The sequence below is a fragment of the Haliaeetus leucocephalus genome, unplaced genomic scaffold (assembly GCF_000737465.1).
Source record: "Haliaeetus leucocephalus isolate CR32 unplaced genomic scaffold, Haliaeetus_leucocephalus-4.0 Scaffold219, whole genome shotgun sequence".
NCBI lineage: Eukaryota > Metazoa > Chordata > Aves > Accipitriformes > Accipitridae > Haliaeetus > Haliaeetus leucocephalus.
The window spans coordinates 315,960-327,861 of record NW_010972655.1 but is presented as its reverse complement, the minus strand read 5'-3'; the positions used below and the strand labels follow the sequence as shown (position 1 = coordinate 327,861).

At 69.5% G+C, this 11,902-nt stretch overlaps 4 protein-coding genes across 4 annotated transcripts in view; 3 read left to right on the top strand and 1 right to left on the bottom strand.

Annotated features, from left to right (window-relative positions):
• Positions 1–537: 537 nt before the first annotated feature.
• On the top strand, positions 538–4,803 carry USP21 (ubiquitin specific peptidase 21). Its single transcript, XM_010566884.1, has 13 exons — positions 538–732; positions 806–1,607; positions 2,565–2,624; positions 2,890–3,013; positions 3,107–3,218; positions 3,320–3,457; positions 3,538–3,602; positions 3,697–3,800; positions 3,885–3,971; positions 4,052–4,130; positions 4,285–4,392; positions 4,472–4,586; positions 4,679–4,803. Exons 1-13 carry the CDS (start codon positions 659–661, stop codon positions 4,767–4,769), a joined length of 1,959 nt encoding a protein of 652 aa, XP_010565186.1. The 5' UTR covers positions 538–658; the 3' UTR covers positions 4,770–4,803.
• Positions 4,804–5,570: 767 nt separating this feature from the next.
• PPOX (protoporphyrinogen oxidase) lies at positions 5,571–8,449 on the top strand. Its single transcript, XM_010566881.1, has 12 exons — positions 5,571–5,727; positions 5,851–5,985; positions 6,475–6,590; positions 6,663–6,795; positions 6,890–7,034; positions 7,122–7,312; positions 7,393–7,453; positions 7,552–7,670; positions 7,754–7,867; positions 7,943–8,092; positions 8,181–8,223; positions 8,297–8,449. Exons 1-12 carry the CDS (start codon positions 5,641–5,643, stop codon positions 8,431–8,433), a joined length of 1,431 nt encoding a protein of 476 aa, XP_010565183.1. The 5' UTR covers positions 5,571–5,640; the 3' UTR covers positions 8,434–8,449.
• A 423-nt stretch (positions 8,450–8,872) lies between these two features.
• B4GALT3 (UDP-Gal:betaGlcNAc beta 1,4- galactosyltransferase, polypeptide 3) lies at positions 8,873–11,129 on the bottom strand. The gene is made up of 6 exons (XM_010566882.1): positions 10,874–11,129; positions 10,247–10,482; positions 9,981–10,171; positions 9,776–9,898; positions 9,469–9,573; positions 8,873–9,385 (listed from the first exon to the last, which is right to left on the bottom strand). Exons 1-6 carry the CDS (start codon positions 11,127–11,129, stop codon positions 8,890–8,892), a joined length of 1,407 nt encoding a protein of 468 aa, XP_010565184.1. The 3' UTR covers positions 8,873–8,889.
• LOC104831382 (probable palmitoyltransferase ZDHHC21) overlaps positions 11,128–11,902 on the top strand; it is a 3,216-nt gene continuing 2,441 nt past the window's right edge. The window contains exon 1 of the mRNA XM_010566931.1: positions 11,128–11,390. Within this exon, the coding sequence (XP_010565233.1) occupies positions 11,128–11,390 (263 nt within the window). The remainder of the gene's footprint in view (positions 11,391–11,902) is intronic.

The following is an 11,902-nucleotide window of genomic DNA, read 5'->3' as shown; positions in this document are numbered from 1 at the left end:
GGGGTCCCCGGAGCACGGGACGGGCGGGGAGGGGAACGGAGGCCTTTGCCGTCGGCACGGCCGACCCCGCGGGGCCCTTCGCTCCGGCCGGCAAGCTGAGGGCTCGGGGCTCTCGCCGTGCCAACAGCCCCCACGGCTGCACCGCGGCCATCATCCCCCGCCGGCGCTGCACCCGCAGCGGGAACGCCGTCCCTCCCTCCCTGCCTGCTGGATCCGAGCCGGCAAGGGCCCACCGGGATCGAGCCCTCCCCCCAGAGCCGCTCCAGCCGCTCTCCGGGGACAGCCATCGCTGCCGAGCCCCTTCCCAGGGTGCGTCAAGTGCCGGCAGCCTCTGTGTGGGGCCTGCACCCCCGTGGTGCCGGGTGCCCCCATGGAGCAGGAACCAGGAGATGGCTGCCTCACCTTGCCTCGTTGCCTGGGCACTCTGAGCGGTGTTTCGGCAAAGCCTGGAGTGGGCAGGTGGGAGGAACCCGCTCCCGGTGGTGCCAAGCACCTGTGATTCACTTGCCGTCTCGGGGAGCGCGGGACAGCGCTCACCTCCCGCTGGTGCCATGGCAGCTGGGCAAAGGGGGCTGTGGGGTCTCACTGGGGCCGTGCTGTCTCCCAGTACCATCTGGTGACCCAGAGCATCTCTCCTTGTGCCGCAGGGCCCCTGCCAATGGGACTCTCCGGCCAGCCACTCGCTGCGGAGGGCTGTGAGTGGTGCTGGCGGGAGGAGGTGCGGAAAGAGAGGTGGGTGCGCACCCTGGTGCCCCTGCACACCGTCCCGGCGCCGCCGGCATCAGCCCAGTCCCTCTCCCCACAGGGCTCCACTCTCGACCGTCCCCACGATGCCCCAAGCCTCGGAGCACCGTGTCGGCCGGGCCAGGGACCACACCGTTGTCACCTCCCAGCCCAAGGCTGCTGCCAAGCTGCCCAGCGGGCACCGGGCCCTGAGCCAGGAGCGCCATGCTGCCACCCTGGCCTCCGCCGCTGCCAACGGGCTCTCCCCAGCCCCCAAGCTTCGCCTTCTGCCACCCCGGCCTGGCCCGCTGGACGACCGCAGCAAGAAGTTGGAGCTGGACCGAGGTCGGGCCTCGAAACGCGGGGAGGCTCTCCGTGGCTCGGCATGCCGGCGGGGGCCTGTGAAAGCAGACCATGCAGTGCGGGTGCCCGGCTCTCCGCAGGCGGGCGCCGTGCCGGGCAGCACCTCTTTCTCCCTGCCTGCCGGGGCCTCACTGGCGGGGCGTGAAGCAGAGCGCCGGCGGAGCAACCTGGCCCGCTCCAAATCCATCAGCATTGGAGACCTGAGCCAGGGCAGCGGTGGTGGCCGTGCTGAGGACGTGGCAGCAGTGCTGAGCCGGCTGGTGCTGAGGGACTGTGGCCACCAGCTGAGCGCCGGCTCGCTGGCGCTCAGGAGGAGCTCCTCTCTCCGAAGGGTCAACGTCTCCCCGGGGCTGGACGGGAAGCCCACCGCCCCGCTGCTCTCTGTTCGGCCCGAGGGCTGCCCGAGGACTCGTACTGCCCCTGACACCCCATGCGCCCACAGCCCCAACGTTCTGGTGCCCGGCAGCCCTGCCCTGGGCAGAGCCCCGGCAGCTGGCAGGACCGAGGAGAAGACAGCAGCTGTAAGAGCCTTGGGATTTGTCCCACTGGTGGGACAGGCCCTGGCCCCCAAGTTGCACCCTGTCGGGGGGCAGCAGATTTGTTCCCATCGGGGTTGGTGACACCACTGGGGTGGCACAGTGGTGCCGGTCTCACCTCTCCCTGCTGCGTTCCTCCTGGGGGACCCCTGCTGCGAAAGGGTCGAGTCCCCTCGGCTCCGGGGGTGCTGGGGGCTGGCCAGTACCGTGCCTGTTTCCGCATCCACCTTCTTCCCGTGGAGCAGCCAGGCCCTGTGCTCCGCTCGCCCTGGGACACGTGTGCGGATTAGGTGCCCTGAAATCCCGGGGCTGGGCCTGCACCGGTGGGGGACGGGGACATGGCTTGGCCCCTGCAGCGCATCTGGCACCAGCAGCATGAGGCGTGTCCCCGGCCCCACCGGGCTGCCCTGCTCCCTGCACTGCTCTCCTGCACCTCACCGGCATGGCGCAAGGCAGGCGGGTGTGTTTGCCTCTGCTCCCCGTTCTCTGGGCACCCACTGTCCCTGAGGTGGCTCTCCCGCTAATTAATCCCCCCGAGATGAGCCTCCAGCAAGGCCCAGAATAGCCGGGGGAAATCGGATCAGCTAATGAGCTGTGGCTTAGAGAGGCAGAGGGGGCCCGGCAACGCTGGTGCCGCAGTCCCGTCCTGGCACCCAGGCAGTGCCACAGCCATGCCAGGGCTGCAGGGAGCCACGCTGGTGGAGCTGCCGCGCAAGCTGCACCGCACCCTGGTTACCAAGCGGGAGCTGCAGGGCCGTGGCACTGACATCTCTGAGTCGGTGGTGCACACGGCTGTCATGGGGCTGCTGCTCGTCAGCAGCGAGGTGAAGCCTCTGTGGCTGGGGGGCTGTCCATCTGTCTGTCCATAGGAAGCCGAGGGGCGGCTGGAGGCGTTTGTTGTGTGGGGACGGGTCTCACTCCTGTCCCTTTGTGTCCCCACAGACCCATCACACCCTGCTGCTGGGCTCAGGCCACGTCGGCCTCAGGAACCTGGGCAACACGGTAAGTGCCCGCGTCCCCCAAGCCCTCTTGTCCCTATGTCCTGGGGTACTTAAGGGACCCGGGGTCCCCCTGGGCTTGCAGTGGCTCTAACAAAGCAGTTCCCTCCTGCCGGGGCTGGCACGTCCCTGGAGATCCCCTAGCCCCTTGGGGGTCCCTGCAGTGCAGCAGGGTGCGGTCAAGGGCATGAGGGACAGTGGAGGACACACCAAGGCTTGGTGGCTCCCCCCTGCAGGGCATCACCACATCCCCACCATTCTCTCGGCAGTGCTTCATGAACGCTGTGCTGCAGTGCCTGAGCAGCACCAAGCCGCTGCGGGACTACTGCCTGCGCCGGGACTTCCAGCAGGAGCAGCCCCCTGGCACCCGTGCCCCCCAGGAGCTTACCGAAGGTGGGACGGGAGCCCTCCGCAACTAATCACCCCCCCCACGTCTTATATAAACCCTGCTGGCACTGACACCCGGCATGTCCCCTGTCCCCACAGCCTTTGCCGACGTCATTGCTGCCCTCTGGCACCCCGACTCCTCCGAGGCTGTCAACCCTGGGCGCTTCAAGGCCATCTTTCAGAAATATGTCCCTTCTTTCACTGGATACAGGTGAGGCTTTGCCCCCCCTGCCCCAGGGGGCCCCTGGCAGCTCCCCAGCCTCCTGGGGGGCTGAGAGCAGCAGTAGGCGCGATGGGTCTATCCCTCCACAGCCAGCAGGATGCGCAGGAGTTCCTCAAGTTCTTCATGGACCGGCTGCACGTGGAGATCAACCGCAAGGGCCGCAGGACCCCCAGCATCCTCTCAGATGCCCGGCGGACCCCTGCGCTGGAGGACCCTGAGACACTGAGGTGAGGGGGAGAGGGGTCCTGGGGAGGGGGGTGAGCCCCAGCCGCAGGGACGCAGCCCAACTCACCACCTTTCCCCGCAGTGACGACGAACGCGCCAACCAGATGTGGAAGCGATACCTGGAGAGGGAGGACAGCAAGATCGTGGGTGAGTGCTGCCGGGTGGGGATGACTCCCCCCAGACGCCTAAACCCCTCAGGGTGCCCCTCTCCACCTGGCTTCACACCCCTCCTCACCCCCAGACCTCTTCGTGGGACAGCTGAAGAGCTGCCTCAAGTGCCAGGCGTGTGGCTACCGTTCCACCACCTTTGAGGTCTTCTGTGATCTCTCCCTGCCCATCCCAAAGGTAGGGATGGGGCGGAGCCCCCCGGCCACGCCTGTCCCCCCCCAGCCACCCCCTGGCCCCTCACCTGACCCTCTACCCCTGCAGAAAAGCTTTGCCGGTGGGAAGGTCTCGCTCCATGACTGCTTCAGCCTCTTCACCAAGGAGGAGGAGCTGGACTCAGAGAATGCCCCAGTAAGAGGGTGGGGCTGGCGGCTCAGCACCCCCAGCTCAGCACCTCCAGCCCCCTCTCACCAAGGCCATGCCGCCGGCAGGTCTGCGACAAGTGCCGGCAGCGGACGCGGAGCACAAAGAAGCTGACCATCCAGCGCTTCCCCCGCATCCTGGTGCTCCGTATCCTTTGGGGACTGGAGGGTGGGGGACCAGGGGAGAGGGCTGGGACCCCCGGAGCTGCTGGTGCTCGCGGAGAGGGGTGGGAGGACATCCCCAGGAACGGGGTGCCATCCCTCTGGCTGCTCGGGGTCACGTTTTCCTTGACGCTGCCCAGACCTGAATCGGTTCTCCACTACCCGCTACTCCATCAAGAAGTGCTCCGTCTTCGTGGACTTCCCCCTGCAGCAGCTCAACCTGCGGGAGTTCGCCAGCGAGAAGGCGGGTGAGGCGCGTTGGGGGGCAGGTGGTGTGGGGCGGTGCCAATCCCCCGGGGCAGCGCTGAGCTTGGCCTCCCATCGCAGGCAGCCCTGTCTACAGCCTCTATGCCCTCTGCAACCACTCGGGCAGCGTCCACTACGGCCACTACACCGCCTTCTGCCGGGACCCGGCTGGCTGGCGTGTCTACAACGACTCCCGGTAGGTGCCCCCCACCCCCCCCCCGCCTTGCCCGGGCCCTACGCCCCCCCCTGCCCAGCCGGGTCGGGCGTGGGCTGAGGGTGCCGCCGCAGCGTCTCGCCCATCAGCGAGAACCAGGTGCCGTCCAGCGAGGGCTACGTCCTCTTCTACGAGCTGGAGGAGCCCCCCGGCAGGAGGCCCTGAGCCGCCCTGGCCCCCCCAGCCTCTCGGGGCAGGGGGCTGCTGCCTCCCGGGGCCCAGGCTGCAGCCCCCCAGCCCCCTGTGGCGGGGTGTGGGCGGAGGGCGGGGGGCCGCAGCCCACGCTGCCCCGGGCGGGGCTTTTGTGAATAAATTTACTAAAAAAAAAACCAAAAAGCCCAAGTCCGGTGGTGTGAAAGGTTGGGGCTGGGTGCTCTGCTTGGGGAGGGGGAGTGTGTGAGGGGCGGGACTGGAGGCAGGGGGCGGGGTTATAGTCAGAGGGGCGGGGCAAGAGCGGAGGGGCAGGACTGTTGGGGGTTTAGAACCGGTGGGGTGGCTCGGCTTCAAGGGCGGGGTTTAATGCACGGGGGCGTGGCTAATGGCGGAGAGGCGGGGCTTGCCGTGGGGTCCGGGGTGGGCTTTGGGGGGCGTGGCTAGTAGCAGGTGGGGCGGGGTCTGTTACAGGAAGGGAGGGCCTAGAGCTGATGGGCGGGTGAGCTGCGGGGGCGGGGGCTCATTGCTGGAGGGGCGGGTTATCGAGCGCGTGGGCGGGGCTTGTCGGGCGGGGCGGGGCGTAGGTCACCGCTAGCGGGGCGCCTTGCCGGCCGTTCCGCGCCGCCGCATGGCCCTGCCCGGCCGCCGTAGCGGGCCGACGCCTGGTCCCCGCGCCTGTCCGTCAGGGAACGGGGTCGTGCCATTGGCACACCGCGTCGTTAGCCCCGCCCTCTCCCTCATCACTCGCGGAGAAGGGGCGGGGCCTGCTCGGCCCGGGCGCCGGGAGAGGTGCGGGCGGGAGGGGCCGGGGCCGGGGGTGTCGGTGTCCTGGCGCTCAGCACGGCCTCGCCCCCCCCGCTGACCCGCCCGGCCCAGGTCCCTCATGCCGCCGACCGTGGCCGTCGTTGGGGGCGGCATCAGCGGCCTGGCCGCCTGCTACCACCTGGCCCGCGGCCCCCGCCCGCCCAAGGTGAGCCCGGGCCCGGGCCCGAGCCCGCGGGGGCCGGGCTGTCCCCCGGGGGGGGCCGGCATCCCCAGCCGCGGTGTCCCCGGGGCGGCTGTGGTGTCCCCAGGGTGACCGCGGTGTCCCCAGGTGCTGCTGCTGGAGGCCAGCGCCCGCCTGGGGGGGTGGCTGCAGAGCACCCGCACTGCCGACGGGGCCGTGTTCGAGCACGGGCCCAGGGGCATCCGCCCCGCCGGGGTGGTGGGCACCGACACCCTCCACATGGTAGGGGGGGCCTGGGGCTTGGTTCGGGGTGCGGGGGCTTTGGGGGGGGGTCTCTTGGGCAGGGGGCTGGGGTCAGGGGTCCTTGGGTGGGTGCCGGCGTCTGGAGGGCCCCTCTGATGGTCCAGCTCCAGGGTGCTGGAGTTCGGGGGGGGGTGTCCCTGGGTGGGTGCTCGGGTCTGGGGGAGGGCCCCTGGGTGGGTGTTTTAGGTCCCTGGGGGCACAAGGGCTCAGGGGTCCCAGGGTGCAGTGGTCCAGAGGGACCCTGGTGCAGGGTGCAAGGGTGCCAGAAGGTCTCTGGGTGGGTGCTAGGGTCTTGCGGTGTCCCTGGGTTGGTCCAGGGTGCTGGGGGTCTGGAGGGGGTCCCTGTGTGGGTGCTGGGGCCTGGGGGTCCTTGCATGGGTGCCAGGGTCCGGTTGAGGCTGCCCCAGGGCAGGTCCTGTGGCCTCTGCCGTGCCCGTCCCCCGCCCCGTCCTGCCTGTGTCTCCGCAGGTCTCCGAGCTCGGCCTGGAGGGTGACGTCCTGCCCGTCCCTGGGGACCACCCGGCTTCCAGGAATCGCTTCCTCTACACTGGCGGGGCCCTGCACAAGCTGCCCTCAGGCCTAGGGTAGGTGCCTGCCCCAGTGCCACCCCAGTGCCACCCATGGGCCACCCTGCCCTGAGCCCTCGGTGTCCCCAGGGGCCTGCTGTGGCCGGTGCCCCCATTCTCGCGGGCGCTGCTGTGGAGCGGGGTGCGGGACCTGCTGGCACCAGCCGGGACAGAGCCTGACGAGAGTGTGCACGCCTTTGTGCATCGCCGCTTTGGCCAGGAGGTGGGCGTCTGCGTGGGGGCGATAGCGCCAGGGACTTATCAGGGCCCAGCAGGGGCCAGGCGGGGACCGGCCTCACCCTGCCATGTCCATGCAGGTGGCCGACATCGCCGTGGACAGCCTATGCCGGGGCGTGTTCGCTGGGGACTGCCGAGTGCTGAGCATCCGCTCCTGTTTTCCCGCACTTTTTGAGGCCGAGCGGCGCCGGCGATCCGTCCTGCTGGGGCTGGCGTTGGGCTCCGGTGAGCACCAGGCCAGAGGGACACGATGGGGGAACACCCCGATGCCATCACTATGGCATGAGGGAACACCGGCATTGTCACCTGCAGGAAAGGAGCGCGGGGCCGAGTCAGGGCTGAGCCAGCGGGCGCGGGCTGAGCGCTGGAGCCAGTGGTCGCTGCGGGGCGGGATGGAGAGCCTGGCCCAGGCCCTGGCGGCCTTCCTGCACCCGCGCGGTGTCGAGCTGCGCTGCCACGCGCCCCTGCACCGCCTGCGCCGCCACCCCGATGGCCGCTGGCAGGTAGGGCCCTGGTGGTGGGGGTGCCAGGACACCTGGGTTCTCTTCCCATTGCCCCCTTCCACCACTCTCCTTCCCCCCAGCTCACCCTGGCAGACGGCACTGTGATGGCCGACTATGTGGTCAGCGCCCTCCCGGCTGCAGGTAGGGGTTGGGGTGCCCAGATGCCGGGGTTCCTGCAGGGCAGGGGAGAGGAGGACAGCATTATCCCCCCCCCCCCATGATGTCCCCTCTCCTCCCAGCCCTGGCTGAGGTGCTGCCTGCCGAGACGGAGCCACTGGCGCAGGAGCTGCGGCACATCCCAACGGTGTCAGTGGCCGTGGTGAACCTGCAGTATGAGGGTGTCGCGCTGCCCGTTACGGTGAGAGCGGTGCCCACAGGTGTCCCCTGGTGCCCAAGGGTGTCCCCAGAACCCACGGGTGACCCCATCCCACTCCCACCCAGGGCTTCGGGCACTTGGTGCCCTCCTCCGAGGACGCCTCCCTCCTGGGCATTGTCTACGACTCGGTGGCCTTCCCCCAGCATGACGGCACAGGGGCCACCTCGGTGCGGTTGACGGTGAGCAGCTGGGGATGGAGTGGGGGGGACAGGGATGATCTGGGTGGGGCTAACGGTGCCGCCAGTGCTGTATAGGTGATGCTGGGAGGCGCCTGGTTTGGGCAGAGCTTTGGGGACCCAGTGGCGGTGGCACCGACACTGCTGCTGCAGCGGGCACAGGTTGCCGTGCGGGAGCAGCTGGGCCTGGAGCCTGCCCCGACCCGCTCTATCGTCAAGGTGCACCAGGTGGGTGATGGCACTGCAGGGCAGCGGGGCCTAGGGGGGTCCTGGGGGGTCTCACAGGGCTCACCAGCTGCTCCCCCCTGTCCTCCAGGCCTGCATCCCCCAGTACACGCTGGGCCACTGGCAGCGCATAGGTAAGAGGGGGCCGGGGCCTGGGGGTCCCCCGGCCCCCACAGAGGCGCCCACTGCCCACCCCCATCCCTGCAGAGCGCATCAACCGCTTCCTGGCAGAGCAGCGGCTGCCCCTCAGCCTCATCGGGGCCTCCTACACCGGCGTCTCCGTCAACGACTGCATCGCCAGTGCCAAAGTGGCTGGTGGGCAGCTGCTGGGGCAGCTGCGCTGAGCCCCAGTGTCCCTGCGTCCCCTCCTGGCACACAGCAGCTCCATGGCAGTAGGACAAAGTGTTTTTTTAATTGAAAAACCCTTATAAAGGTCCAGGGAGCAGCTCATAAATAGAATAAATAACCGCGCACCAGTAGCGCAGCTTGCAACCATCTTCAGGCACCCATAGCCAGCAGGGAGACTGAGTCAGGCGAGCCCCTGGGGCCCCAGCTCACCCTGACCCCAGCTCTCCCTGCACCCCTTTCCAGGGGTGACCCCTAGTACCAGGCACCGGCCCCACGGCCAGCAGCTCTCCAGGCAGTTGCCCCCATGGCTCGCTGCTCCCCCCAGTCTCTCCACCAAAGCCACAGCACAACCAGCCCAGCAGCAGGTCCCCAACCCCACAAATGACGGGGGTCCCTTCCCAGCACCAGGTTGTGGCGAACAGAGTCCATCTGGGGCCCACAGTGGCCAGCAGCTAGTGGGTGCCTTGAGGCAGGCTCTGATTGTCCCCACGGGCAGGCAGCATCCCCTCCTCCTGTGTCACAGCCACACCAGTGCTGCTTCCCAGGTGGGCATCGCCCTCCCCGGCAGCCTCAGGGCTGTGCTGGGTGATCCCCGGTGCCGGTGGGGGGCTGGCACTGCCCTGGGTGCCATTACCTTCCAGTGGCTGCTGCGCGGTGGCTGTGGGCAGCCGGGGGGACAAGGACAGGCCCTGGTCCCCCCAGCCCGCAGCATCCTGGGGCAGCTTACGCAGCATCTCCTCCCGGAAGAGGCTGGTGCTGCTGCGGTACCTCTGCCCCTCGTGGCCCGGCACTGGCCCCCTGCGGCCCCGGCCAGCACGGGGGTCCGTCCCGATGTCCACCGTGAGGTTGGTGTAGAGGGGGTGGAGGTGCTTGGCCAGCAGTGTGTAGGTGAGGGAGTTCATCCCATCCTGTGTCCACATCCGCTGTGTGCGGATCAGCAGGTCAAACCTGGAAGGGACAAGGGAAGGGGAGCATCACTGCTGAGCCCCCCACCGGCCCTCCCCCGCCGCACCCCTTGCCAGCCCCCTGACCTGTGGGGGTTCTCTTCGTTGCCTTTGTCACTCTTGTGCTTCACCATCTTGTAGTGGCCGATGGAGATGGGTGGGCGGGCGATCTTCATGCCAGCCAGGCGCACCCTGCAGATGAGCCACTGCGTCACCCAAAGGTGCCAGGGCTTGGGGACGCTGCCTGTGTCCCCCCCCCAGTGCGGTGGCAATGGCCCCCGTGTGCTCTTCCTACGCAGCGACAGTGTCCCGGGGCCTGGCGACCAGCCAGTGCCTCCCAGCAGGTCACAAACACAGGGGACGGTGAGACCAGCAGGTCCTCGTGGCATCCTACCTGGTGGCGATGTCATCGTCCTCGCCGCCCCAGCCCCAGTACTCATTGGGGAAGCCGTTGATCTTCATGTACTGGTCAGGGGTGAGAGCCGAGACCCCCCCAAAGTACTGGGGGTATGGCAGGCTGCAAGAGGGGGGACAGACACTGAGCCAGGGCCGGGGCCGGTCCCCTCACTCCCAGCTCACTCCCAGCCGTGGTCACCCACCTATATCCGAATTTATTCATGGCAATGGAGACGTGTTTGGGGTTCCAGGGGTCGCAGATGTAGAGGTTGTGGTCATTCTCAGGGATGAGGTCGACATCATGGAGGAAGAGGCAGTCCCACTCCTCGTCCTTCAGAGCCTCCTTCACCCCCACGTTCAGCAGCTTGGCCCGGTTGAAGGTGGAGTTGCCCGCCTGCGGGGAGAGGGGGCTGGCAGCAACGGCCCTTGGCACGAGCCCAGCAAAGCCGCCGGCGCCCGCCGGACTCACCTGGTGCACGACATAGATGCCATACTGGAGCTGCTGACGCTGCAGGAAGGGGTGCAGGTAGTAGAGCAGGTGGCCCAGGTGGGTCTCACGGTTGCGGTGGGGGATGATGATGGCGGTGCGGGACCGGGACTCACAGGTGGAGGGTTGGTACCGGCCGCCCTCCCGCACCGCCGGGTTCTTCGCCTGGATCTGCTCCAGCGTGTGCACCCGGCTGAAGCTCACCGTCAGCGGGCCAACTGCGTGGGGGAGGCAGGGGGCTGGCGTGGGGTGGCGGGGACAGCACCCACGAGGGGGAGCACAGATCCCCAGGGCCGCTCCCCCCTGCCTCAAACCTCGGGAGCCTCCCCAAACGGGCCCTGCCTGCCCAGCTGGTCAGTCTGGGCTGGCAGCTGCAGGGCCGGTTCTTCCCCCAGGGCGGGGGGAGGGACACGGTTCTTTCCCCGGGGTGGTTTTTTTCCCTGGGGGGAGTTCTTTCCCCTGGGGCAGGGTGGCCGGTCCCTGCCCCGACAGCTCCCGGGATCCCCCCCCTCCACGGCCGCTTTCGCGGCTCCACCGTGGGCAGGGCCGGGCATAACCCTCCCCTTCCCCGCGCCCGGGCGGGGCTGCTGGCAGCGGCCCCGCACTCACCGAGGAAGGGCGATCGCTCGGGGCAGAAGGGCAGGGGTTGCGCGGGGTCGGGGCGGGCGGGCTGGCGGGGCAGGAGCCGGCTGAGGTTGGCGTAGACGTCGTGGGTGCGGGAGTAGTCGAAGACGGGCCCGGCGGCGCGGCCGAAGAGGGAGGTGAGGTTGCGGAACCCCCCCAGGGAGAAGTAGGCGACGAAGGCGAACTGGCAGCCGACCAGCAGGGCCAGCGTGCAGGGCCGCTCCAGCAGCCGCCGCAGCATGGCGGGGCCCGGCCCGGACCACCGGGGGGCCCGGATCACCGGGGGCGGCTGGGGGCGTCGAGGGGGCCGGGCCGCATGGCAGGGCGCTGCGGAGAAAGGGAAGGGGCAGGCCCGCGGCGCGGGGAGCTCCGGACGCCGCGGACCCCCCCGCCCGGACCCCGCCCCGGTACCTGCGGGCGTCGGGAACACCTCAGTGCCGCCCGGCTGCCGCCGCCATCTTGGAACGGGGAAAGAGAGAGCGAGCGCGCGGGGTGGGCCGTGGTGACGAGAGGGGGCGGAGCCTCCCTGACGTGACAGGTGTTAAAGGGGCCGTTCGGGAGCACGTCCCGTGTCTCCCCCCCGGCGGCGGTTCCGGCGGGCGGGGTCAGAGGGCGGGGTCAGAGTGGGGATAGGGCCCCGCTCAGGCAGGGGGGGCCGGGGTGGTGTCACCCAGGTCCCTGGGGCAGGCTGGGACCCGCGGGTCCCGGCTGGGGGTGGTAAAGGGGGACGCGGCCCCACGGGCCTTGAGGGGAGCGGGCGGAGGGCCCCTCGGGGTGCTGGGAAGGACAGGGGGAGCCCGGGTGAGTGGCCGGAAGGGGAGGCGGGGGCCGGGGGGGGCTGCGGGATCCCGGGGCGCCGGCTGGGTGACGGGCGGCGGGGCTCCTCGTGGGGCCGCCCAATGGGGCGTGTCCACCTCAAGCTCCTCCCCGCTCCGTTGCCGCGGCAACCGCGCACGCCACCGCACCCCCTTCCGCGTGTTGGTCCCGCCCCTGCTATCGACGTCACGGCCGGGG

Coding starts and splice junctions, on each gene's coding strand:
- B4GALT3 (XM_010566882.1), bottom strand. CDS start 11,129: ATGCTGCGGCGGCTGCTGGAGCGGCCCTGCACGCTGGCCCTGCTGGTC. Junction 10,483..10,873: donor CGAGCGATCGCCCTTCCTCG/GTGAGTGCGGGG, acceptor TCCCCCACGCAG/TTGGCCCGCTGACGGTGAGC. Junction 9,899..9,980: donor ATGAATAAATTCGGATATAG/GTGGGTGACCAC, acceptor CCCCTCTTGCAG/CCTGCCATACCCCCAGTACT.
- PPOX (XM_010566881.1), top strand. CDS start 5,641: ATGCCGCCGACCGTGGCCGTCGTTGGGGGCGGCATCAGCGGCCTGGCC. Junction 5,728..5,850: donor GCGGCCCCCGCCCGCCCAAG/GTGAGCCCGGGC, acceptor CGGTGTCCCCAG/GTGCTGCTGCTGGAGGCCAG. Junction 6,591..6,662: donor AAGCTGCCCTCAGGCCTAGG/GTAGGTGCCTGC, acceptor CGGTGTCCCCAG/GGGCCTGCTGTGGCCGGTGC.
- USP21 (XM_010566884.1), top strand. CDS start 659: ATGGGACTCTCCGGCCAGCCACTCGCTGCGGAGGGCTGTGAGTGGTGC. Junction 3,458..3,537: donor GAGGACCCTGAGACACTGAG/GTGAGGGGGAGA, acceptor CTTTCCCCGCAG/TGACGACGAACGCGCCAACC. Junction 3,972..4,051: donor TGGACTCAGAGAATGCCCCA/GTAAGAGGGTGG, acceptor TGCCGCCGGCAG/GTCTGCGACAAGTGCCGGCA.